Source organism: Acromyrmex echinatior, chromosome 6 (assembly GCF_024713525.1).
Source record: "Acromyrmex echinatior isolate Ae372 chromosome 6, ASM2471352v2, whole genome shotgun sequence".
NCBI lineage: Eukaryota > Metazoa > Arthropoda > Insecta > Hymenoptera > Formicidae > Acromyrmex > Acromyrmex echinatior.
This window is the reverse complement of record NC_141857.1, coordinates 15,203,902-15,231,209: the sequence shown is the minus strand read 5'-3', so window position 1 is coordinate 15,231,209 and position 27,308 is coordinate 15,203,902. Positions and strand designations below refer to the sequence as shown.

The 27,308-nt window shown below is 41.4% G+C and overlaps 2 protein-coding genes and 1 pseudogene across 2 annotated transcripts; 2 read left to right on the top strand and 1 right to left on the bottom strand.

Moving 5' to 3' along the window:
* Positions 1 to 11,424: 11,424 nt before the first annotated feature.
* On the bottom strand, positions 11,425 to 12,814 carry LOC147909547 (uncharacterized; annotated as a pseudogene).
* Positions 12,815 to 16,227: 3,413 nt separating this feature from the next.
* LOC147909546 (uncharacterized) lies at positions 16,228 to 18,219 on the top strand. The gene has a single exon (XM_087406822.1). It carries the CDS (start codon positions 16,228 to 16,230, stop codon positions 18,217 to 18,219), a length of 1,992 nt encoding a protein of 663 aa, XP_087262948.1.
* A 16-nt stretch (positions 18,220 to 18,235) lies between these two features.
* On the top strand, positions 18,236 to 18,796 carry LOC147909545 (uncharacterized). Its single transcript, XM_087406821.1, has one exon. The coding sequence runs from the start codon at positions 18,236 to 18,238 to the stop codon at positions 18,794 to 18,796; it is 561 nt and encodes a 186-aa protein (XP_087262947.1).
* The last annotated feature ends 8,512 nt before the right edge of the window (positions 18,797 to 27,308 follow it).

Below are 27,308 nucleotides of genomic sequence, written 5' to 3'. Positions count from 1 at the left end.
TTGAAAATTAACAAAATTGAGTTAATTTTTAACATTTTATGTTAAACTTCTTTCAACATCTTTCAATTCTTATGTTAATAGTGCAACATTTTAACATTCAGACCGTAGTGGCGCTTCGTATTTAAAGCAATGTTATTTAACATAAACAGTCTTGTTTCCAATCTTATTTTTATTTTTTATTTTTCTACAAAGTTCATTTTATTAATTCGCAATAATTTTCATTTTTAAATGCGACCGGCCTCGCAAGACTCAATGGACTGCCTGATTTAGTCCAAATCTCTATTTTAAGGCTTCGGGAAATATTTATTTCTATTCTTATCTTAAAGTCCATAAGTAAATGGATAAGAGTCACAAAAAAAAACGAAACGTAAAGGAAATAAAGAAAAGGACGTATTTCTTATCTTAAGGTTAAATTCTAAAATAAGTATATGAACAATGTGGTCACAATCGACAACGACTGGTCATGTTACGGTATTGCGAACTCGTTAAATACTTTTTCTGTATCTACCGTTTGTAAGCGCACTGTTTTTGTCTATCACTAGAAATCCATATTTTTGTTGTCAGCAGTCGCAGCACAACGCGCAAAGTTCGTCGTACGACATGTTGGTATTCACATGATCGTTGTAAACATGTTTTGAATTGATCCCGTACTGTTTGAACAGGATCAGCAGCGTTGTCGCGTAGACGTTCAGATCCACGTGTACGTCTGACAGAGATAAAAGTAGTCGACGTTCGCGTGACGATCCATCGAAAAATATTCTCTAGCATCGTGCTTGTCGCATGCCGCATCAAAGATAAAAATAAAAATTTGAACGCGTCTCGCTCGGTGGAATAACGTCGCTTATTGGAGAACGTAAAGTAGCTGATTTCGTCGATAGATGTTAAATTTTCGCGATATTGATACTTTGGCTGTTGCAACAATTTCGAGTAGACGTACCAGCAAGCTTATGAGAATGTTGAGTTTATCGTAATTCTACGGGTCACAAATGATAGCGCGTATAGTACTCGGCAGCATTTCGTTATGTTTGCGCTTCTTTACGCCGTCTTTCTTTAATTGCGTATTCTCGAAGCAATGATCTCATCGATTGACACGCGGCGGACAAGGTACTCACCGAAAGTGCTAGGACGTGTCACCGCGACACATTCGGCTCTGAGCGAGAGAGTCGCCGCTACATTTGGGCAGCGATGAAAGTCAAGACTAAGATCGGCATGAACATGAAACCGAAAAAGAAGATGACAAGTAAAAAAAAACGAAAAAAACTATACTAGCGTCGGCGAAACGAGGCGACGCGTTTCTAACAATATTGGACGCATTCGGATCATTGATTAGTAGAACGACCAGCGTGGCGAAAGCAGTAAACGACAGCAAAGCGCAGCGTCAGCTCGAAGAGTTGCAACGTCACAATGGCGCGATGAAATATGACGATGGATTGTATCTCGCGCCGTACAAATACGGATGTGGATTGTATCTCGGTCCTTACAAACGCGGACAGGGCATAGCAACAAAGAAAAAAAAACGCCAAAGAGACGATAAAAATGCCCTCGGGTGCAACTATCAACATGCAATTGGACATGTTCGCAGACGTATGCGCTTACCGTACTTTAGAAGTGTTTTCATGCGTAACGTTATTGACGAATAGCTCGCGTCGAAACGAAAGCGGTATCGTGAATCTGGACGATGCGACGAAATCCGGTACTCACTGAGTAGCGTACGCGAAGAGGAACAACTGTATCGTGTACTTTGACAGTTTCGGTAATATTCGACCGCCCAAGGAAGTGGTGCGATATTTCGGAAACGGTGTTATGATGATAGAGTACAATCGCACGTTCTATCAGACGTACGATCAAAGCTTCTGCGGACAGATGTGTCTGCGATTTCTACGAACGATCAATACGCGTGAATTTAAAAAACTTGACGAGGTGCCGTGAAATCTCAGTATTGATCGAATTTCCGTCATTTCGTTGACACTTACATTGAATGGGAAGAGCAGCCTCCTCGTGGCGATCTACTTCCCTGCCATAGATTTGAGTGACGGCGATTACGAGCTTAACGATTTTTGAAACATATCACACAATACGTAAACGAATCGAAAAATAAATTTTATTTCGGCAAAAAAAAACGCAGAGATTCCCGGGAGATTCATATAAAGTGCGAGACATAAATGAATTTTTGAAACATGCGATTTTACGGAAACGTTCGCATCGCGACACGCGAAATCGTTTATGTAATGCATGTTGACAATAGCAACAATAATACCGATGACGACAATGGCGAGGGTAGAGAAAACCCGATAACGCTCTGAGATGTGAGATTAAATGCGCCTACAGAATAAACTTTGGTAAGCTTAACAGCATCGAATCGCTGTTGGGATTCTCGTCAAAGCGTATACTGTGACCGAGAAGATGGCACGAATTGGATGTGTCGATCAACATAATGAACGTAAACGTTATCCACGTTTAGAGTGTAACGTGACTGCGGGCGCTTATAGCAACGGCAAAAGTGCACACACGATACACGAATTTTCGCCGAGCGTGTCACCGGGATATATAATATTGGAAAGACGCGCAGATGATTTACTTGCCGATCACCACATGGAGCATTACGAATTTAACGATACGCGACCAGAACGGACGATTGCTCGATTTTCGTGGAAAGAAGATTATCTTCAGATTGCACGTACGATAACGTTGACGCGCGCATGAGATGCTCGTATTGAACGGAGCGGAGCGCACGCAGAGAGATAACATATTCTTTACAAGGCCGGTGACATCGCCGCTTGACAACACTCGTTCTACTGCATCAGCAAGAAGAAGCTCAGCGCGTTGAAATTGTACAATCTTTGGGATTCGCGGTGCACAACTTTTGAGATAATTGATATCTTGAATATTACCGGCCAACCGATCTTTGACGATTGCAATTCGTTAAGATTGTGACTCACACAAAGCCTTCGCCAACACAACGTTTGGGTACAGCCACAAGATAAGAGTACCCATACAACAACAGGATTTGTACACGTTGCTATGCGAAAGTTTTCTCTACGGCGAAGAAAGATTGATGGTAAAAAAGGAAAGTGATTAGATGCCAGCGATGCTTGTAAATAATTGCGTGGCCTTCATGTTTGATCAAATTTGATATGAACTCAACGATATGGAGATTGATCGCAACACAGAAACGTGGGCATAACTAGCACACTTAAGAATTAAGTATCGATAACGTACAAAGCTTTGATTTTGCTAAACGCTGGATAGAACTCTAAATCCGACACGGAGGAAAGACACTTGAATTTTTGCGTGCTGATCAACATGCTGTTGCGCTTTTGCGAAGATTACAAACGCTTGATCGTCAACGCTCGCCACGAATTAATTTTGATATGAGGGTGCAACAATTACAATTGTTTGGTGGGAAATCCTGTAACGGAGTCTGAGGCTGAATTATTTAAAGTACAGTGGCGGATGCCTCACATTGCGTTAAACGAGATCAATAAATTATCAATGCTGCGAGCATTGGAAGCGACCGTTATCTGAGTATGAGTTTTCGCTCATGAGATTTGTACGAGCATCCTCCGTTACAGAATACGACAAAGCATTCATGGGCCACCAAACGGCGACTCAGCTTGAGAAGTCGCGTTATTTTTATTTTGCAGGCCGGTCAAAAGAATATCACGTCACGAGATGTTAGTATGTTCGACGATTGTAATTTGAGTAACGTGAAACTTTATATTTAACGTTTTATCCGTACGACGATTTAAATGAAGATTTTGGCAAAAAGAGATATGTTCTGTTTGATATATACGTGCATTTTTGCGTTTTTAGAGCATATTATGGAATTGATTGCTTCAAAGTGCTACTCAATGTGCTCTCATTTACCGACAAAAGACCTTTTGTAGTCATTGATTGCTCGCGACAAAACGAATCCGTCAAGAGTGCCACTGTCGACGCATAGAATTTGACTGCAAGGAAGAAATGTGCCTGTCACTATTACCACCAATTGTCTCATCTTACACGATCGTGTAATTGAATACCGTCCGTTGACTAATGTAGTGTGCAAGATCATGTAAATTGCAACGTCATATGTATTTAGAATTTTAAAGAGAGAGAAAAAGTGGAGTGAGGTGCAATCTCGAAAAATTGTTCGTCATGATACACCATATCAACGTTTATTGATCTGCAAGGAGAGGGGGGGGGGCGATTCATTGTTAACAAGAAATTTATCGTGGAGGAAGTAGCGGTGTTGAAATAGAGGGCTGTCCTCACGCATTACATTTTTACAAGTCCCGTACCATGGAAATTTTTGAAATCCGACAGGTCATGTGCTTCCTGTTTGATTGCTTATTACCATGGATTGTGAAAGAAGGACTAGAGAATACGTATAATGAGGCAAAACGCCCGATTACGACAGCTATATTTGTGATATAGATGATGAAATCGTATGCGTTAAGGGATACGAGAAACGAACGTGACTGTGGAACTTGTTTCTAAATGATGAGCGAGAACGCATGTACATCGAGACCCGGATGTAGTTTACGAAGATATGGAATCTGTATTTAATCTAGATGTTACTAATATTATACGATGCGGACAATATGTTAAAAATTGCGCGTTACAAAATGTATTGGAAATATATAACTGGTGGTTGCAAAAGAATTTTTTTTTAATAAAAATACGTTAACATATTTATTATGTATCTTTTCTCTTTCTTTGTAATACATATATAAACGTACATATAAATGTAGGCTGCTGGAAAAGTTTCTGCAAACAATATGAAAAAAAAACATGTAAAATTCGGTAAATGACTTTATTGTTTTCCGAAATATTCGTCTTTAAGATCGATACATTTTTGTATACACTCGAACCAATTTTCGAAGCATTTTTCCACTCTGAGGCTGTAACCTCAGAAATCAGTGTACGAAATGTTTCAACAGCTGCTTCAGGCGACTCAAATCGCTCACCACGCATCTTCCTTTTAATGTTTGGGAACAAAAAGAAGTCATTAGGTGATAAATCAGGTGAATACGGACAATGAGTCATCAACTCGTTCGACATTTTTACTGAATAAAAAATCAACGGTTTGACATGCTGTGTGACAGCTGGCGTTGTCATGATGAAGGATGATGCGACGATTTGTTCTACGCAATTCATTTATGACTTCTGGCAAACAAATTGTTGTGTACCAATCAGTATTTACAGTCCTTCGATCCTCCAAAGCCACGGTTGCCATATAACTGAAGAAACAAGCAATCATTTGCTTGGCAGCACTGCGTAAACGAACAACTTTTGTTGGTTTCGGTTCATTTTGAAATACCCAAACAGTGGATTGTTGTTTACTTTCGGGCTCATACGAATAGATCCATATTTCGTCCCCAGTAACGATATTGTAGACCAAATTTGATCGACCTTGGTTGAATTTCTTGAGCATTTCTTTGCTCCATTTAACACGAGTCATTTAACCTATTTTTGAGCTTCGGTTTCAAATTGTGTGGGATCCAATGACTGCAAAGTTTCCGTACGCTCAAGTGCAAAATCGTATGTATTGCTTTCATGTCAATGCCTAAGGATGCCTGAATCTCGCGGTATGTCATACGCCGGTCTCGTTCAATCATTTCACACACAACATCAACATTAGTGGCAACAACAGACGTGGATGGACGACCTTCACGAAATTCGTCACAAAAAAAGATACGTCCACGCTGGAATTCGGCAAACCAATTATAAATAGTGAAATTGAATGGTGCTTCATCCCCAAAAGCCAAATGAAATCGATCGATGCATTGTTTCGAAGTTAGATTACATTTGTAATCGTAAAAAATCATTGCCCGAAAATTTCCACGCGAAATTTTCATTTTCTTACAAAATAACTTCTTTTATAATACTATGCAAACAAAACTAATTGGCTTGGGTACAAACTATCAACTAAATTATAGGTTAAAAATGTCTAATTTTACGGATATGATAGTAGCAGAACGTTGGCGCCACTGGAAGTATTAGATTGCAGAAACTTTTCCACGTATAAATGTATGTATGTATGTATATGTATACATAAACGTACGTATTTATAACATACATGTGTACATATAAACATATGTATAAACACTATTATAAAAACAATATGCAACTAAGAACTAGTACACAGTTATTATTAATGTACATTATTATTAATGTACTTTACAATTCTTCTTTATTCTTTACATATATTACCGACGTTTCGGTTGCTTTTTTCAGTCATCTTTATGATATAACATTAGACTTAATAATTCAAAATTTAAATGCAATTGTTCTGAATGTAGGCGCAATCGCGAACTCGTTATATCCTTTCTTGTATCTTCTGTCTTTAAGCGCTATTCTTGTCCATCATTGAAAAGTCATATTCTTTTTGTCAACAGTCGCGGCAGAATTAAAAAGACAATTTTCGCATTGTTTCTTTTAAAAAAAATGAAAAAGAATTACTTAGCTATATAATTACATATAAAACATTATACAGTTATATATGAGCAATTTTTTCTCATTTCTTCAAACTTGACTTTTCGTAACAGGAACAATACGAAAATTATCCTTTTGATTATTTTTTATATTTTTTCATTATTATAATTTTTCTTGTACCGCACAATAATTTTACAAAAAAAAGAAGAACATAAGAAAATATTTTGTATATAATCATACCATATATGTTTATATATATAGATTTATAATATTTGAAGTTCTTATATAATAAATGTTTTATTATATTAGGTGTTGGAATTAATTCGTAGCGTTTTTTAATGAAAGAATGTTATTTATTTCACATGAGCATTAAAAAATACATTAATGAAAGTATTTCCCATCACTTGTAAAACGCTACGAATTAATTCCAACACCTAATATAATTTGTTAAAAACTCAATTTTTCATCTTTAATTAACGTTTCGGCTCCTCTTATAATGATCACAAGGATTATTATTCAAGTTCATCATAATTGTAACGCTCCCGGTATTATTGGCTCGCCGAGCGTTCGAATAGAGAATCGCTTCCAGAAGTTCGCGGCATGAGTGTAATCGCTCTCGGATACGGTATCGCTCGTCAATGAACTGAAAAGTAATTCGCGCGGTGGTAAGCGCGTATCCTGCAATTTTTCACCGCAGTCAACGTACTTGTACGGAAAGGCGCTTTTTCGTGAGAAAATCGAAATCCTTCGTGCTGAGCTTGCAAAATTTGGGACGTACAATTTTTAATCTTTATCGCGCTACGGCGCCAATTTATCAAAGCTTGTATTTTGCTTAGAAATTTAAAAGAATCAATATAACGTAATTTTATGCATTTCTGCGAGTCTGCTTTCTTGGTATCTTTAACATGTTTAATGAATGAAATGTATTTTTCCTTTATAGAAAGGAAATCTTCATTTCCATCGTACCCACTAGCAATTTCTTTAATTATAAAGTGTGCGTCGTAGTCCGATAAATGAAATATAATCGAAATATAGAACGAATTTTTATAATTTAAGTTACAATTTGAATGCGCTAAATCGCATCTACCGATGAGATAGCAATGATCGCGTACCATTGTGTCTTCCGGCGCAAATGGTTTCTCGCAGATATGACAACGCGTCACGCTACAGTACGCCTCTTATTGTTCTTTCGACAACGTTTTAATTGCCACGTTAGTACGATATTTTATACGCGATGCGCCAAATCTTGATGTTGTCGCGCGAACTATGCTATACAGTCTTCATTGTGACGGCACTGATATGACGATAATATATCATCGTATCACACGTAGTAGCCTATACTAAATGCTTCATGCTGTTGATACGACGACGCGTCTTCCTTGTTGGGTTCCGTCTTACGTAGAACACACTCCAAGTTGGCGTAGACGATGAAAGGATGGTGTCCTTATTGCAATGAAAACATAACCATTTGTCGTCTCGCTAGGTTGCCGGACCGCGCAGTTGTTTATTTTTCGCAGTCCACAACATGCGTATCTGTAACTTTTCACTCAACTCAAAGTAGTACAGGCACAAAAAAGCATAAATGTTATGATCATTATTTATTAGTAAAAAGAAAAATTATAATTTTTTTTATACTTACCGGTGGCATAAATATTTCTTGTGCTCTTTTCTGGTAAGTTGCGAGCTTACGAGACGAGACAGATTCTTAATCCACGCAAAATGGCCGACATCATCGTTGTGTGTATCATACAGATATAACATGTTCAAGTGCTTGTCCCTTTTTTGTCACTGGTGAGCCGCAGACCTGTCCATTTTCAATATATACGTTAATTGACATCGCGTTTAAATATTCGAATTTGGAAATGTCTTTTAAAATCGGAAACTCGATACCCGCGAGATTCAACACTGTCATGTAATGTATGGGTATAATGATTCCCACTCGAAGCACGCATTGTCTATCGTACGCATACTGATCACTACTTGTTTTATAGCTATTTCCTGCGGCACTTCGATGTGACATCCCGCGCGCATGATATAAATTTAATTTATTCATGTTAACAGTCAAGTTGAAAATTTGCGACAGCGCCCATCCTGGAATATTTCGAGCGATGCCAGGGTAGGATCAATGATGTGTCGCTCGTACTACTCGCGCATATCGGTGCACCGATATATCTTACTGTTCTTTGTGTTTATGCTCTTATTAGCACCTCCCTTCGTCGCAAACTTATTGAACGTCACTTTTACACTACCTACTGTCTTTCTATAGCGTCTCGTACTCACTCGAGCACAACATTGCCAGCGTCTTCTAAAAATCGCCGCACAATTTTCGAACGCGGCATCGATCTCTTGCCAAACAAGAAATCTATCGTTGCCATTCGCATACTCGCCACCAATGTGAATGAACCGTCACTCCAATTATGCCTTTGCATCCGTGAATTGCGCGATCCTTGTCACCACGGATTGTCTGTGTCCAACGACGAGACGCGGATGCTTAGCACGACAACGTTCTTCGAGCCGCTCGATGCCTTTATCGCATAGTTGCAGCCACGCGAAACACTTCACCAGAGTGGCGACCGCACTACTTCAACAGTTCACGTTTGCTTCTCTCGTGGTTTTCTATGTCTTTTTCACAGTCTTTAGGTCACACTTTTTCATAGAGTACTTGCACGTGACTCATTCATACATGGTTCAGCATCGCTTTACATCTAGAATAAACGTATTGCGGCATGTCACTGATTCCGCGGATTTTTCCAGAATATCGTTATCGCTTCTGGCCATGAAAGGAAGGACTATGAGAAGTAGTATGATTTCCTACATCTACTCCTCATTGATAGTTTTTGTTTAGCAGCCGGAACATCGATGATGCGTCACCAATCTCCTAGAGAAAATGTCTTGTTTGCGTTATAATACCGCGACGTATTTTGGGATAAGCGTGGGATCTGCAGCGGCTGCAATGGCGGCGGCGGGCGGCAGCGATCCGCGGAAGGGTCGTCAATGATATGTAAAGCCACAACATGGCGGCATATCATTGATATCGGTGTTTACGTAAACACCGATAGTGCCTACTCTGGGATCTTCTCCTCTCCTTCCCCGCGCCTACGAGTATCCACCGCTCCCCCCCCCCTCACGAATACCCCTCGCGCCCCGTGCCTCCCTCTAGCCCTATGGATTAGAATCCCCCTAATATTCCTATTGGCGGTGGTAAGCGTATTTTTTAGCTGCTGGTATGCGGCTTCCTCGTCCGGCCCCCACTTCGCGCGTTCTTGCGCGTAAGTGTGGTGAGCGGGGTGGCTACAGTAGCGAAGTCTTGTCTTCGGAATGACCGAATCGACAGTACTAGAAAGTTATGCCTAAAAATTGCCGAATTTGCTTTACGGTTCTCGGCGTTGGCTACTCGTCTATTGCCTTGACTTTATCCGGATCGGTTTTGATGCCTTCTCTGTCCATTATGTGGCCCAGATATTTTAATCTACGCAGAATTTACATTTTTCCGAATTTATTTGTAGATTGGCGTCTCGGAGTAATCGGAAAACCTGGAGTGTTTTTAAATGCTCGTAAATCGTCCGGTTAATAATTATTATATCGTGTATGCAAATACGCGCAGTTCTCGGGATCCAAAATGGTGTCTAAAGGAACGTGGTCGCTGCTGAGTAAAGTCCGAAGGACATGACCGTAAATTGATGCAGCTTTTTCGATATGATACTACTATTGGCAAGTACTGTTAACACCAGATAGCAAACCCGTCACGGAATTTACGCCATTTTTTAGGTCGAACATGATGGAGTATCGTGCTCCGCTCAATTTATCCGCAATATTTAATATTGCGGTTATTTGCGGGAGAGGGTAAGTGTCTGGTCACCTCTTTTACGCGGCGGAAGTCTATACAGAACCTATTTTTTCCGTTCTTCTTTTTTACGACTACCAGCGAGCTCCACGGGAGCTCGTTGCTGGTTTTATGCCGTCCTGCACCATTTATTCCACTTCGGCGTTGATTATGGTTTGTATGGCAGGGTTTCGGGGGCGGTCTCTGTTTAATCGGCCAGGTGCCCGTTTTGACGCGTATTTGAAGTTGCACTTATCCCGTGGAGTCGCGATCAAATTTTGACAACTTTTCGTCTAGGAAGTTTTGTAGCTGTCGATCTTCGTCCTTGATTTTATGCGTGAGTCCTTCCGTCGAAGTGACAATGATGGGTGGCTTATGGTTGGGGCAGGGGGTGGGATTGCAAATCTTAATAAATCGACGTCTATTAATGCCTCGCTTTTTAGCGTCACAATTACGCGGAATATACAAGGTGCGTCCCAAAATTTTCCGAACTTTTGAAATAAAACAACAACGGTTTACTTTTTTTTTCAAATTCAAATTGTTTATTCAAAGTAGTCCCCGTCGGACTCAATACAACGTTTGGCACGATCTAAAAGCATTTCAAATGAGTGTTTTATGTCGTTCAAAGGCACGTCCTTCAGAATAGTGGTACAAGCCCTTTGGATGTCTTCTACGTCCACATACCGCTTTCCTTTCATGGACAAATGCATTTTGCCGAATAGGTAGAAGTCACAAGGTGCCATATCAGGCGAATACGGGGAATGGTTGATTGTTAAAATGTGATTTTTAGTCAAAAAATCAGTGACAAGTGTCGAACGGTGAGATGGCGCATTATCGTGTAACAAGGCCTACTTTTTGTAGACCCAAATGTTCGGTCAAAATGCGATAAATCGTTGATTTGGGGATGTTCAATTCCATTTCCATGTATCTCACTGAAGATTTTGGCTCATGCTTGATGAAATTACGCACAACTTCGATGGAATTTTCGTTAATTGTCGATTTTGGGCGACCTGTATGTGCGTCGTCATTTATGTCCTCACGACCGTTCTTGAATCGCGTATACCACTCATAAACACTGGCACGGGCTACACAATTATCACCATAAACTTGTTTCATCAAATTATGGGTTTCGGTAAATGTTTTACCAAGTTTAAAACAAAACTTAATATTGGCTCTTTGTTCGAAGTTCATTCTCGTACCGATGTATACAACATACTGACACTTGAGACGCCATAACTTCGTTTCCACTGAACCAAATGTCATGAAATTTTTACTGGAAGTCAGCTAGGGATGTACCTTTCAAACGCGCAATCGAACACACGGATGGCGCCACCCGACCTATCCCTATTGAAAAAGTTCGGAAAATTTTGGGACGCACCTTGTATACTGCGTGCGTTGGTTGTCGATTCTAACAAGTATATTTACGAGACTGGTCAGGGAGATTATTTATCCGTCGGCAAGTTAGACTTTCCCCACGTTCCCCTCTATGGAAAAATGCAGTATTTGCGCAGTGTTGTCGTTGATAAACGAGATCTCGAAACCAGTATCTGTGAGCGTGACCTGTTTTATATCCTGGACGTACATGTCGACGTGCAGCCGGGGCGTAAATTTTACGTTCATGACCTGGAAGCGGCCATGGTTTCCCCAGTCTGCGGCTTGTTTCCCAACAGCGAATAACAGTTTTTTGTCAGGACTCCGTTCTTGCCACACTGCGAGCAAAATTTTTTGGGGAAGCGTCTGCACTCGAATCGGATGTGCTTCCTTTGCTTGCAACGCCAGCAACACTCGTCACGGTTGTATACTGCGGCTGCAATGGAAATTTCGCGATCGGACGTTTTATTTGTTTTTTTTTCTGTCTTTTCAAGCGTGATGAGTATTCGCATGTTGCAACCTCGCAACTCATTTCTTATATGGATTGTAAGTCCGGTATATCGGATACACTACTGGTAGAAGAAATGCATATCCAGTAGAAGTACTCGAGTTGCTGCGGTTGCGTCGTTATTCCGGCATGGTTCATAAGGACGATTAGCGCCGTGAAAATTTAAAAAATGTCTCCCCCGGAAAAATGTTTCTGTTTACGGGCGTGGACATCTTCCAGTAATTGGAAGGGTGTCTGCGAAGGTAAAAACGTGGTTTTAAAACTATCAACGAAGTCCTGCCAGTTTTCCCAGCGTTTGCGATTTCCTCGGTACTACATTCGCGATTTCCCCTTCAAGAATACCGGTAGCCTTTGAGAAACTGGTGATCAGTCAGCTCATAATCTTTTAATTCCTCGCGCTTTAAAAATCGCGCCAAAGAGTCCTTCGAATTGAAGGCTCTATTTTTGCATTTGGTTAATTAAGCCTTTGCAGACCTTTCCTCCGAACTGAGCGGGGTACCCTGTTAAAAGGATTTATGTTAGCATTCGCGGCGGATGCATCAGATTCGCGTCGGCGAGGGTGGCAGCGATGACGCATGAGCTTGGAAGCTCCCCGGATTTTCGTCCACAAATGCACTTAGACAAGATCTCAGCTCGTTCAGATTGACCTCGATATTCAATCCGCAGAACTCCAGCTCATGATAATGTCGTTTTTGTTAAGTTTATATATCCATACTTTGGTACGGCTTGCATTTCCTTCCTTCGGACAGTCATGTGACAACCTGATTTTCGCGCAGAATAGCTCGTCGGATTTTATGCGGTCGGAGTGCGGAAAAAGGTTCGGGAAGAGGAGATGTATTGATACGGTTATTTTATTTAACATTTATAAAAATAAAGACGATTTATTATTGTACAAATAAGTTTCCGCCGTTTGACAAAAGACGGCGTCACTAGCAAGCTATGGTTAAAATTGTCTGATGTAAAACATTATATCGTAAGGTTGGACATCTGTCAACAACATAACCTTGAAATACTAGCGATTTTGTATCAGCATCATATATTTTTTTTGTGCGAAAATGCCGAGTTTTGAGCCGAATAAGCGTCATTTGCGGGAACTTTTGATTTACTTCTTTAATTTGAAGAAATCTGCAGCTGAGGCTCATCGATTGCTTGTAGAAGCATATAGTGAGGCTGCCTTAAGTGAGAGAAGTTGTCGTGAATGGTTTCAAAAATGTAAGAACAGTGAATTTGACGTCGAAGACAAAGAACGTAGCGGAAGGCCGAAAATGTACGAAGAAGCGTAATTAGAAGCGTTATTGAATGAAGATTCGTGTCAAACGCAAAAAGAACTTGCACTTACATTTTGACTTACATCAATAAAACATTATGTATCGTTCTTTCACAATAAATGCTTAATTTTTGATAAAAAACGGCAGATACTTATTTGTACACCTAATATATTTAATAAAACCATGCAGTGTATAATACAGAATATTTGTAGTTTCATCAAAAACGTGTCGGCTCGGTACGCAAATGTGTGTAAGCAAGTTTGTGTTTGTGTGCGTATATGTCTGTGCGAGCAAGTACAATGATGGTATATGTGTACGTGTGTATTGCCGGCGAAACTAGTCGCACGAGTTTTTATTTGTCGACACGATCTGGACGATGCTGACGACGAAACAGTTGACTGTGCACGCAAGACGCGAGTATACGTCAGCGCGTGGTTCCATACGCGATGCGATAATTCACGGCATTCTTCTCGGATGTGCTGGGAAGAATAGAGAAGTGAAACTGGCGGTCTTTGGCGGAGAATACTTGGCAGAGGCTGAGAAATCTCTACCCCGTGCTACTGCCGAGACCAACGTAAGGTGTATGTACGAACGTATGTTTAAACGTATACATGTGTATATATATATATTATATATATATATATTAGGTGTACAAAAAAGTTCTGAGCTTTAGATTTGATACAACCGAAATAACAATTTAAATTTTATATATCTTCCCGCCCTTTTGCGGTTTTAAAGCGTTAACATTTGGCCTTCTAAAATGCCATACGGTTTGGCGTTTGATGCACATAACCTCAAAAATCAGTAGTGTTCACGATGGCAATAACAAAAGAGCATATTCGATTTTCCATCTACTTCGCGTTTCATCTGAAGAAAAATGCTGCTGAAGCCACTGCAATGATTTGTGCTGCATATGGAGAGAACGCTGTAAGTCATGCTACATGTAAAAGACGGTATCAAGAGTTTCGCCAAGGAGATTTCAGTCTTAAAGATGAATCGCGTGCTGGACGCCCTGAAAAGATTGAAACGGACGAATTGCAAGCACTGCTGGATATAAACTCTGCACAAACTGAAAAGGAGCTTGCAGAACAGCTTGGCGTTACGCAGCAAGCCATTTCCGTACGATATTTTACAAAATTTTACAAAAAAAAGCTCAGAACTTTTTTGTACACCTAATATATATATATATATATATATGTCCAAATCGATGCTTCTGTTAAACGCGTCACGACATGGCCGATCTAATAGTACATATATGTATAGTGTATATGGCTTTTTTCATTCAAGCTTCAGTTACGAACGTTAAGACATGGACCGAGTAAAAAAATATATACGCCGAAAATCAATCGAGCGAAAGGGGTATCATTCCTTGTTACTAAGTCCGTCAAATCTACCGCTATCGAAGGAAAAAGCGAAATATTGGGAATATTCTGGGAAAAAAGCATTAAAATCATCATCATTATCAATGTCATCAATGCCATCGAAATATAAGCTATAAAGGCAAGAAATATAAGTATAAACATTGATAAATTTGCGAACAAAAAAAATATGTAGAAAAAACACGATAAAACGTACCGCGACACGCTCGTAATTTAGAAAGAGGGGAAGAGTTGCCCCCCCCCTCTCTTCGATTCTAGAAGTTTTACCATATACGTTACAATTTATACGAATACGATAAATCTTGCAATACTCGTTTGTACGCACGATTGAAAATGTACTTCGTCGAAGAGAGCAGAGCATTTACAGAAAAGTAGGCTCGTGTAAATGCAACATAATAAATTAAAACGTCAAGGCTTTTTAAAAAACGAGCAAATAGTTAATTAGAATTCATCTTTTATTACATTCCTATAACGTTATAAATTTTAAACGTTTCGATTTACAAAATCTTCATCAGTAATTGTTTGAGATCGGTAATTCGAAAGAAAAGCAAGAATTCTTTCAGTCGACCGACAGTAATTGTCATTGAACGCACGCATAAAGTGAGCTCGTGATTTCATCTCGAGCATGATCTTAATCCTCGTTAAAAATCAGCGATTTGGCGTTCTTTGTTCTTTTAAAACAATTCGGTAGACGCAAACAGGCACCGGTAACGGACACTCGAAAGTTCTAGAACAATTCAATTCGCGCACGCGAGCGCCGCGCTCCGACGAATACGTCACGCGCTGTCACCAATCCCACGTACGGATTTTCTGTCGCGCATGACTGTTACGTTGAACGTCGTTAGAAAAGAATCCAAAGCGCCAATCAATTTTGTACACCTAATGCCACGTAATAATGACGATTGTGGCAAAATTTTATTGGATTTTTCCCAAGAAGAAAGCCCAGGCCGAAAGCAATAAATGCTTCGATCTCGCCGTCCTCTTTCTTAGAGTCAAAAAAGTTCTTAGAGTTCTTAGAGTCATAGTTTCGTTACTATATCGCTTCGTAAAACCGTCGTGCTAACCGCTTAGTGAAAATCGCTATAAAAACGAATCTTTTCGAGAAGTGCCGAGAAAATTGCCGAGATTTTCCATCACCGCGATTCCAATTACAATTGGGAAAAGGTGACCGCATTTAATATTCTGTTAATCTAATATTTAATTAATTATATTTTCTGAATTTGTAACTGAGCATATTAAAGAAAATTCTTTTGTTAAATTACAAAGAAACGGAGTTCTCTTTACTGTCGCGTATCATATCAACTTTGTACCGTTCTCTCGAATCTTTCCGCGCGGTGTATTCCCGCACATTTTCTGGTCCTTCGAGCCGGATACTCGCCGGCATCCGCAGTGTCGAGTGCATCGCGTCCAATGCGCGCATTATCAAGAAAATCAGAGAGAGAAGAATTCGCAAGTAAAATCATGAGTGACGAAATAGCCACCTTGCTGAACGCCCAGAGTGACATCCATGGTCGTATGGCCAGGTCAATAACCAATTTGAAGAAATTGGGGACGGCCAACATCACCCTCCACAATGTCGAAACCCGCTTGGCGCTTCTCGACCAGATGTGGACGGAATTCGAAAAGCAACACAAGCTTATTCGAGCACTTTACAAGGTCGCCTTCGATCAGAGTGAGTACAACACATCTCAATTTGCCGTTTCCGCCGAAAACACGTACGTGCTGCAGCGCGGCCTGCTGAGCGAGTACCTGGCAAAGCTCAAAGCTGAGAAATCTAGTACAGCTCCTCCAAGTGAATCGGGAACCGATTATTCTACCAAGTCGGCGCTGCCGCGCTTAAAAATCCGATCGTTTTCGGGCGCGTTTGAAGACTGGCCATCGTTTCGGGATATATTCTTGTCTGTCGTTGGCAACAATCCGTCTATCTCAAACGTAGAGAGATTTCACCATTTAAAGCATTGCTTGGAAAGACCCGCGGAAGCGTTGATACGCCCGCTGGCCGTAACCGGAGACAACTATTCGCGCGCGTGGACGCTGCTCTGCAAGCATTATGAGAATAAACGGGAGTTGTCGCGCTCCAATTTTTGCACGTTCACCTCAGTGCAGAAAATGAAAAGCGATACCGCCGAGGAACTTAGCCGCATCTACAACGCCGCGATCAGTGTCGTGAACGGCCAAGAAAGTATTGGGAGACCAATTGACTCACATGGATTCGACCTTTTGAATCACCTAGTCATCGAGCTTTTCGACCCGAAAATGCGTCTCGAGTGGGAATCGCACGTGAGCGATTCCACGGACTTGCCAAACCACGACACGTTGCTGGACTTCATTACAAGAAGAACGCTGACTCTCAAAGCCGCCAAACCAAAATCGCTCAAGGTCTCCGACAACCCGTCGCAATCTGCCAAGTCGCATCACATCAAGAAATACACCGAATCTTCACAATGCGTCCTATGCAAGGGTAAGCACCACGTGATGGTGTGTGAAGAATTCAAGAATAAATCCGCGGTCGACCGCAAGGCCGTCGCCGAAACTCACAAGCTGTGCTTCAACTGCCTCGGCTCTCATACATTCGCGAAGTGCCAGTCGACGAGGACGTGTGCCACGTGCAAGTCTCGTCACCACTCAATGTTACACGACGCGTACGCTTCACCGAAACCTCAAAAGGTCAGCTCACTGTCGGCAGTGCGCCGCGACAACGACCACAAGGCTATTTTGCTCGCAACTGCGCGAGTTTCCATCGCTGATCGTCATGGCAATTGGCATACCGCACGCATGCTCATCGACCAAGGTTCGGAAATTTCTCTGATTTCCGAGGCTCTGGTCCAGCGCCTACGCCTGCCACGTTCTCGATCCGCAATCGAAGTCATCGGCATCAGCGGCAAGAGCTCCGGGCCCAGCCGGGGAAAGGTGACTCTCAAGGTGACCTCGGTAACAACAGGGACCGACTTCACCGTCGGAGCCTTTGTTCTGCCACGTCTGTCGCTTTATCAAGGCTCTCACGCAAGGATCAGAATGGAGTGGCCACATCTGAAGGGGCTCCAATTGGCAGATCCCGACTACGCAGCAAACGACGCTATTGAGTTGCTTTTTGGAGCGGAAGTATGCTCAATCATTCTCCAGGATGGTCTCCGCAAGGGAGGCCCCCAAGCGCCTATCGCTCAAAAGACGCTGCTCGGCTGGATCTTATCGGGAGGTTGCGACCGAGTAAACAACTCAGCACAACGCCACTCGCTTCAGTGCACAGCAGATCACGAGTTGGCCGACCTTGTGCACCGCTTCTGGGAGCAGGAGCGAGAAGTGCCCGCTCCCGTCGCTCTCACGCCAAAGGAGCAGCAATGCGAGGACATCTTCGCGCTGCAGCACCAACGCACTGCCGAAGGAAGATACATAGTGCGACTACCTTTTGCATCTCCGCCGACGACGCTGGTTGAGATCGCGAAGATCTGCTGAACGACTTTTAATCGCCATGGAGCGACGCTGTGAGAGAGACGCACGATTCGGCGATCTCTACCGCGCCTTCCTGAAGGAATACGGGGACCAAGGTCACATGGAATTGGCGCAAGAACCTTCGAATTCTGGCGAAGATCGGTGCTACCTTCCACATCACGGCGTCCTTCGAGAATCCAGCACCACTACGAAGCTCAGGGTCGTCTTCAACGGATCGCAGCGCACAAGGTCCGGTGAGTCACTCAATACTCATCTGCTAGTTGGGGCTAACTTGCTGCCACTCCTCGCGAACGTACTTCTGCGGTGGCGGTGGCATCGGTACGCGCTAGTGGCTGACATCGAAAAGATGTATCGTCAGATTTTTGTTGATCCCGACGATCAAAGGCATCAATGCATTCTCTGGCGACACAGCGTTGATGAGCCTATACGCGAGTTTACTTTGAAAAAGTCACTTACGGTCTCGCTTGCGCGCCATTTCTCGCCATTCACACTCTGCGTCAACTCGCCGATGACGACGGATCGCGTTTCCCTCGAGGCACAGATGCGTTACGACACGACTGCTACGTCGACGATGTCGTAACCGGAGCGCATAACAAAGCAGATGCTATCGCTCTCCAAGTTGAGCTCCGCAACCTCTGCATGGCGGGCGGGTTCTCTCTCCGAAAGTGGGCCGCCAACTGCCAGGAGCTTCTTCGCGACATTCCGCCAGAGTACTGCCTCACAGAGACTCGCGGTCGTGGGAACAAGAGAACCACTCAACGCTGGGATTGCGCTGGTATCTACCGGTATCAACTAGGGACGAATTCGCCTTCTCTGTTCCTCCTCGCACCGTCGTCGTGTTTACCAAGAGAAGTCTGCTGTCGGAGACCGCTCGACTCTTCGACCCGCTCGGATGGCTGGCTCCAGTAACCATTCAAGCTAAAATTCTTATTCAGTCGGCCTGGCTGCAACAGCTAGATTGGGATACACCATTGCCGTCAACCATCGCTGGAAAGTGGAAGCGGCTCTGGGAAGAACTTCCACTGCTTGAGAAGCTCAGTGTCGGCCGCTGGCTCGGCACCGGCGACACGAGCTCTCAACTTGAATTACACGGCTTCGCAGACGCATCCGAAAGAGGTTACGCCGCTGTGGTATACCTCCGCATCACCGCAAACAACCAAACAAAGACTCGATTATTGACAGCCAAAAGCAAGGTCGCGCCGATCAAACTTGTTTCTCTCCCGCGACTCGAACTCTGCGCCGCCGCCTTACTTTCAAGTGTACTCGTGCACACGCGCTCTGTGCTAAACCTAGCTGCAACGCCAGTGATCTTGTGGTCAGACTCCAAGGTCACGCTCCACTGGATTCGAGGTCACGCCTCTCGCTGGAAAACTTACGTGGCCAACAGAGTATCACGAATTCAGCAGCAAATTCCGGAGGCTCAATGGCGTCACGTCCGGGGCAAGGACAACCCTGCCGACTGTGCCTCCCGGGGACTGACACCACGCGAGCTCCTCAGCCATCCCTTGTGGTGGACGGGTCCCGCATGGTTATGCGGGAATCCGACGCAATGGCCAAGCGTCGATCTGGAGCCCATCAAGGACTTACCGGAGCAACGGGCCTCCTCTTTCCGGAGCAACGGGCCTCCTCTTTCTTAGAGTCAAAAAAGTTCTTAGAGTTCTTAGAGTCATAGTCTTGCTACTATATCGCTTCGTAAAACCGCCGTGCTAACCGCTTAGTGAAAACCGCTATAAAACGAATCTTTTCGAGAAGTGCCGAGAAAATCGCCGAGATTTTCCATCACCGCGATTCCAACTACAATTGGGAAAAGGTGACCGCATTTAATATTCTGTTAATCTAATATTTATTTAATTATATTTTCTGAATTTGTAACTGAGCATATTAAAGAAAATTCTTTTGTTAAATTACAAGAAACGGAATTCTCTTTACTGTCGCGTATCATATCAACCTTGTACCGTTCTCTCACTCGAATCTTTCCGCGCGGTGCATTCCCGCACAGTAATAATAAAGAAAACTTATTTATATAACCCCATTCAATGTCAATGAACTAACATATAATATATAATAAAAATTACCGCTCTAATCTTATTTAGGCTAATCTTATTTATTTATTTAGTTATAATTGCATTAAGATATTACGGACCGAAATAAGTATCAAATCAGAAGTTCGAAAGTCCATAATTGTAAAATTGTGTTTAACTATTATAGTTCTTCAGTTGTTATCGAGAATCAACTCACAAGAGAGGTTAGGCAACTCAAAAATTCACAAAATTCTGAAATTTGGTGTGCAAGTAGAGTAATTCATCCGTAACACAAAACTATTTTTTGTTTGTGCGGAATTTCAGTTTTAAAGGGTGAAACACCTCTTTGAAAAAAATCGATTTTTTTCTTTCGAAGCGAATATTGTCGAAATTGTAAAGGATAGAAAAAAATTTCCAAATTAAAAATTGAATCACTTCATAAATACTACAGAACTGTAATAAAAAATTTTTTTAATTAATTATTTATTGTGTACTCCCACCACCACCCCTATTTTCAAAAATTTGTTAACGTTTATGTAACTAAAATTAAAGAGCATTTTACGTTGAAAATGACGATGTATATGATAATTATGTTCCGAAAATCCATTTTTCAAATATAAACAAAATTTCTCTATTTGCGCGCCCTGTACGTATTAGTCTCATACCGCGTTGGGTGCGCGAAGTAGCGTGAAAGGCAATTACAATACAATCCATCAGTATAGCAGCAACTATTGAAATAAGAACTTTTATATAACAACAATAACAATAATAGTAATAATAATTTGTCAAACTGCTTGCAAAACCAGTCTCAAATATTTTTATAGTGTATAAAGGTATGCACAAAATACTTTGGACAATTAAAAACAAAGCATAAATAAAGAAATTATTATTTTTATAAAATATCATGCATTTAATTTTGGTCTTAAGAACAGCTACTTGCAACATAGTGAAAAAAAAAGATACTGTATCAACAGTAATTCCGCACGAATAAAAAATAGTTTTGTGTTCTAGATGAACTACCCTATTTTCACAGAATTTTCAGAATTTTTGATTTGCCTAACTTCCCTGTTAAGTGCCTGAGCGTACGTCATGTCGCGTGGCAGAAAAAAATCAGAATCAGTAATGTCCTTGATAACGAAGCCTTTAAAATTTTAGAAGGGAATAAATATGCAAAACAGTATGTACTGACAACTGTATGTGTGAAAGATAAAACTCTCAAATTAATTAAAATAATCGCAGTGACGTAGGTATATGAATCATAATAACTGCAACATACATATGTAAGAAAAGGACATACTGTGTTTACGAATTCTTATTTAGTTCGTGCGTTTCCGATTTTGACGATATGTGCTAGAATATCAGCGCGCCTGCGCAAGAGGAAAGCGAGAACAAAGACACAGTCTAACAACAGCGAGGCACGTGCGCGGCACGATGAAGAGTTGAGGCTGAAAAACAAAGAGTCTCTCTGCTTGAAGAGCTGAAAAACAAAGAGTCTCTCTGCTAAACCGTCGGCCAGCGATACTGGTTCACCGGACATTCCATTCTCTGGATGTCGTCGGATATCCTACAAATTTGGGGGGGGGGGTCGCCCGGGATATATATGACAAGAGCTGGTGAGAGACGATTAGACGAAAGAAAGACGAAAGACGGAGAAAAGACGAAAGAAAAGACGTAAAATTAAAGACGATTAGACGAAAGAGAAACGAAAGACGGAGAAAAGACGAAAAGAAAAGATGTAAAACTAAAGACGATTAAACGAGGGAGAGAAAAGACAAAGAAAAAACGAAAAGAAAAGACGTAAAACTAAAGATGATTAAACGAGAGAGAGAAAAGACGGAGAAAAGACGAAAGAAAAGATGTAAAATTTAAGACGATTAGACGAAAGAGAGACGAAAGACGGAGAAAAGACGAAAGAAAAGACATGAAATTAAAGACGATTAAACGAGAGAGAGAAAAGACGGAGAAAAGATAAAGGAAAAGACGAAAAGACAAAAGACGAAAGTCAACTACGAGGTGACGCAGCGACACCAGAAACACCAGCAAGACCGCGAGAGCGTCGGTAACGCCAACGGCGAGAGGGCGGTGACAATACGACTCGAGTGAGTGCGCGACAGTAGCGACGGCAAACACGTGTCACGTTGCGCGAAGACAAAATGAGCAACCTCGTTCAAATAAAAGCTATTCGACAAAAGATACGTACGGCGTCGACTGTTGCAGTGACGGCTTTGCATAGATTCGTATTCGAAAAGGAAGGCGACCGCAAGAACCAACAGAGACTCAGAGATTTCGAAGGCTTCATCTTCAAGAAAGACACGGTAGGTACGTGAACAAGATGGAAGCGGCGCGAAAACTGTCGATCGGCGACTTAATATCATGCTGCAACATCCTGAGTCTAGAATATGGCGGAAATAGAAAAAAGATCATAACGCGCATACTACATGATTTAATGGACCTAGATATACTCGCGCCAAAAAACAGAGAACAGGATGGCGAATTAGACGAAGAGGAGAGCGACGAGGGAACAGCGGACGAGCAAGACGAGGAAAGGGAGGAGCAAAGAAGTAACAAAGAAAGTGAAAATAACCTCGAAGAGAGCCACTCTATCAGAGGCAACCAAGGGAATATGAAATTCGCAATGACATATCGAGACGTACAAGACTCAATAAAAACTTTCACTGGAAAAGATGCATATCCGGTTGAAAGGTGGATATCTGAATTCGAAGATACGGCTAACTTGTTTGGATGGTCGGAATTACAGAAGTTAGTGTTCGCAAAGAAATCGCTAGCTGGACTCGCTAAAATGCTCATCGACAGCGAAGGCATCACCAAGTCATGGAAGAAATTAAAAGAAACTCTACGAGACGAATTTATAGACAAAATAAACAGCGCTCAAATACACGAAATGCTGGGCAAAAGAAGATTGAAGAGAGACGAAACCGTACCGGAATATTATTATGTGATGAAAGAAATAGTTACAGAGGCAACATAGAAGCAGAAGCACTCATGAAGTATGTGATTGATGGACTTCCGGAAGACGCGCAGAGTAAGATTATATTGTACGGAGCAAAAAAATTGACGGAATTCAAGGAGAAGCTGAAAGTATACGAAGCAATTCGGAAGAAGAACTGAGAGGATGAGGACGAGAGAGAGAAACAACATGCAGAAGAAGATAGAAGAAGCGAGGAAACCATCAACATCAAAAAGTGAAAAGGAACAGAAAACAGACGTGAGATGCTACAATTGCGGCGATAAAGGAGACAAAGCTAAAAACTGCAAGAAGAAAGAACTAGGTAAAAAGTGTCAAAAATACGGACATACGGCGTGGTTGTGTAACGTCAGACGATAGCGAGGCGGTAGCGGATAAAAAGACGACGGTAATTAATACGGTTACTGATGCACCGAGCGATAGAATGTGTAAACGAATCACGATAAACGATGTGCGGGTCAATGCGTTAATAGATACCGGCAGCCAAATCACAGTAATGCGCAAAGACATTTACGATAGAATGAAATTAGACAAGCTACGGAGAAATAATATTCGTTTAACCGGTTTTGGGAAAAACGAAGTACACTCGTTAGGTTGCGTAAATATAATTATAGAAGTAGATGCTGATGAATATCCGTGGGTAGTGCACGTGCCAAATAAAGCTACAAAGTCGAGCATCATAATTGATAGCGATTTTCTAGCGACGACGGAAATGACCATCAATAACGATGGAATAATTATACAAAGAGCAACATCTGCTCAATCACAAATACACAATATCACACAAATAATTAACACAAATCAACGTGATCGAAAAGCAACCGTTAGACATTGGTGGCGCGACGAATTCGAAAGTGCGCGAAGAAGTAGAGACGATTGTTGAAGAGTAAGTAAATAAGTGTAAGACAACCGACGTGAGCATGCGTATCGTATCAAAAAACGAAAGGCCTATTTTTCAAAAACCGCGACGATTACCGGCACCGAAGTAGTCGAAAATCAAATAGCGGAACGGTTAAACGACGGGGTCATTGAGAAGTGTTCGTCGGAATACGCGAGTCCAGTAGTCGTCGTAAGAAAGAAAGATGGATCACCGCGTGTATGTATCGATTATAGGAAGTTAAACCGAGTCATAGAAAAAGACGGTCATCCCTTACCACTAATTGAAGATCTATTAGATAAATTAGAGGATGCGTGTGTGTTTAGTACGTTAGATTTGAAAAACGATTTTTTCATGTATCCGTAGAAAAAGAGAGTCGAAAATATACGGTGTTTGTCACCTCGAACGGTCAATACCAATTCCTGAAAGTCCCTTTTGAATTATGTAATTCGCCAAGGGTTTTCCAAAGATACATTAATGCTGCTTTCTGGGATTTGATTAGACAAAATATAGTGTTGCTTTACGTAGATGACTTGATCGTGCCGGCAGCAAACGAACAAGAAGTGTTGGAACGATTGCGAACCGTATTGAAAACAGCTAGCGACTACGGTTTGCAAATTAATTTTAAGAAGTGTCAATTCGTGAAAAGAACAATCGAGTTCTTAGTACACGTAGTAGAAGGGGGCAAAATTTACCCTTCCCAAGAGAAAGTCAAAGCCGTGATAGATTACCCAGAGCCGAAAGAATTTAAAGACGTTCAAAGCTTTTTTGGATTAACGGGTTACTTCAGAAAGTTTATATCTTCATATTCTACGATCGCGAAACCGTTGAGCGACATGTTGCGGAAAGATCAATCTTATAATTTTGATGATAAGGCTCGAAACGCGTTCGTACACTTGAGGACGATTTTAACTCAGAACCCAGTACTGAAAATATATTATTCGCGACACGAAACGGAAGTACATACGAACACAAGTATAGACGGTTATGGAGCTGTACTACTACAACGTTCAGACGAAGACGATTTATTACACCCAGTACATTTTATGAGCAAAAAGACGAAAAAGGAGGAAAGGAATTATACGAGTTACGAATTAGAAGCGCTTGCGATAGTAGAAGCACTTAGAAAATTCCGAATATACCTGCTAGGCATTCAATTCAAAATAATTACTGATTGTGCGGCTTTTCAGCGAAGATGGGCTTTAGTATTAGAAGATTATGATTACATCATAAAGCACAGACCGGGAAACCGTATGAAACACCGATGCTTTGAGTTGACATCCGGTATGACGATAGCAAAAAGTCCGATTATACCACAAATTAGGAGTCAACAAGCGAACGAAGAGATTCAAGCGATAAAAGAAATTGTCAAAAACAAACCATATAAGAATTACCACATAAGCGGCGATTTATTATACAAATTTCAAGACAGTAGAGATTTACTTGTTATTCCCAGAACGCTAAAATTAGACGTAATTTGAACGATTCACGAGAAAGGGTATATGGCAGCGAAACATATCGAAGAACGTATTCGGCAGGAGTACTTCATACGCGATTTAAGAAGTAAAGTAGAACGACACATTGCCAATTGCGTGCAATGTATATTGACGAATCGCAAAGAAGATAGGCAAGAAGGATATCTGCATCCCATTCCCAAGCCTAATGTGCCGTTACACACATATCATGCCGATCATTTAGGGCCATTAGATACCACTAATAAAAACTACAATCATATTCTCGTTATTATTGATAGTTTTGCTAAATTTGTGTGGTTGTATCCGACTAAATCTACCACCTTCGCGAGGTCACAAGTCGGTTAGACATTCAAAAATAAATATTCGGGAGCCCGAAACAAATCGTGACGGTTAGATGCACAGCTTTCACCTCCCAAGAGTTCAAGGAGTATTGTCAGAGTGAAGGAATTGAACACGTGACAATCACCACGGGATTGCCAAGGGCAAATGGACAAGTGGAACGTTTGAATAGGGCGATCGTATCGATACTTTTCAAGTTATCAATCGAAGAACCTGCTAAATGGTACAAATGTAGATAAATTGCAACGTATATTAAATTCCACGTTCAATCGTAGTGTAAATGCGACACCTTTTGACTTACTATTCGGCGTAAAAATGCGCGACGAAACCGATCTGAAACTACACGAAGTAATAGAACAAGAATTTCGATTGAAATTTGAGGAAGAGCGTAACGAAATTAGAGTTAGAGCGAAAGAGTAAATTCTGAAAGTGCAATCGGAGAATTGTAAAATATATAATCTCAGACGTAAGAAAGCTACAGAATACCAGGTAGGAGACGTAGTAGCGATCAAGCGAACACAATTAGGTTCAGGCCGAAAGTTACGCGCGAAATATTTAGGAGATACCTAATTGAGAAGGTTAAGCCTAATGACACATACGATGTGATTAAAAGTGGAGTTCACGAAAGACCTGTAAGTACTTCGACTTGCGCTGAATATATTAAACCCTGGAATACAGTTGAATGTAACCAATATCATTTTGTAAGACGTAATGTTAGGTTAAGGGGAACAATTTTGTAAGATGTTAGTTATAAGTCGACGATATTATTTTTGTAAGGCGTTAATCATAAGTCGGCAATATTATTCTGTAAGGCGTAATGTTAGGTGAAGGGAAACAATCCTGTTTGTAAGACGTTGATTATACGTTAATATTATTCTTGTAAGACATTAAGTATAAGTCGATAATATTATTCTGTAAGATGTAATGTCAATCTAACAGCTAGCGTCGTGCGGGACGCACGATTGTGCAGAATAGCCGAGTGTAGGAAAAAGACATACTGTGTTTACGAATTCTTATTTAGTTCGTGTGTTTCCGATTTTGACGATATGTGCTAGAGTATCAGCGCGCCTGCGCAAGACCGAAAGGTAGAGGAAGGCGAAAACAAAGACACAATCTAACAACAGCGAGGCACGTACGCGACACGACGAAGAGTTGAGGTGAAAAACAAAGAGTCTCTCTGCTAAACCGTCGGCCAGCGATACTGGCTCACCGAACATTCCATTCTCTGGATGTCGTCGGATATCCTACATATACATACACTATTTGTTATTTTATTTAACTACTTTACAAACCGCACAATAAGATAGTGTGTAGAACTCTATTTTAATATTAAATTGAGAGTAATATTGATAAACTTATTGAACATTCTGATTTACATTTTTAATAATACTAGT

What these genes read in the sequence shown, in the direction of transcription:
- LOC147909546 (XM_087406822.1), top strand. Translation starts at nt 16,228, where the DNA reads ATGAGTGACGAAATAGCCACCTTGCTGAACGCCCAGAGTGACATCCAT.
- LOC147909545 (XM_087406821.1), top strand. Translation starts at nt 18,236, where the DNA reads ATGGAGCGACGCTGTGAGAGAGACGCACGATTCGGCGATCTCTACCGC.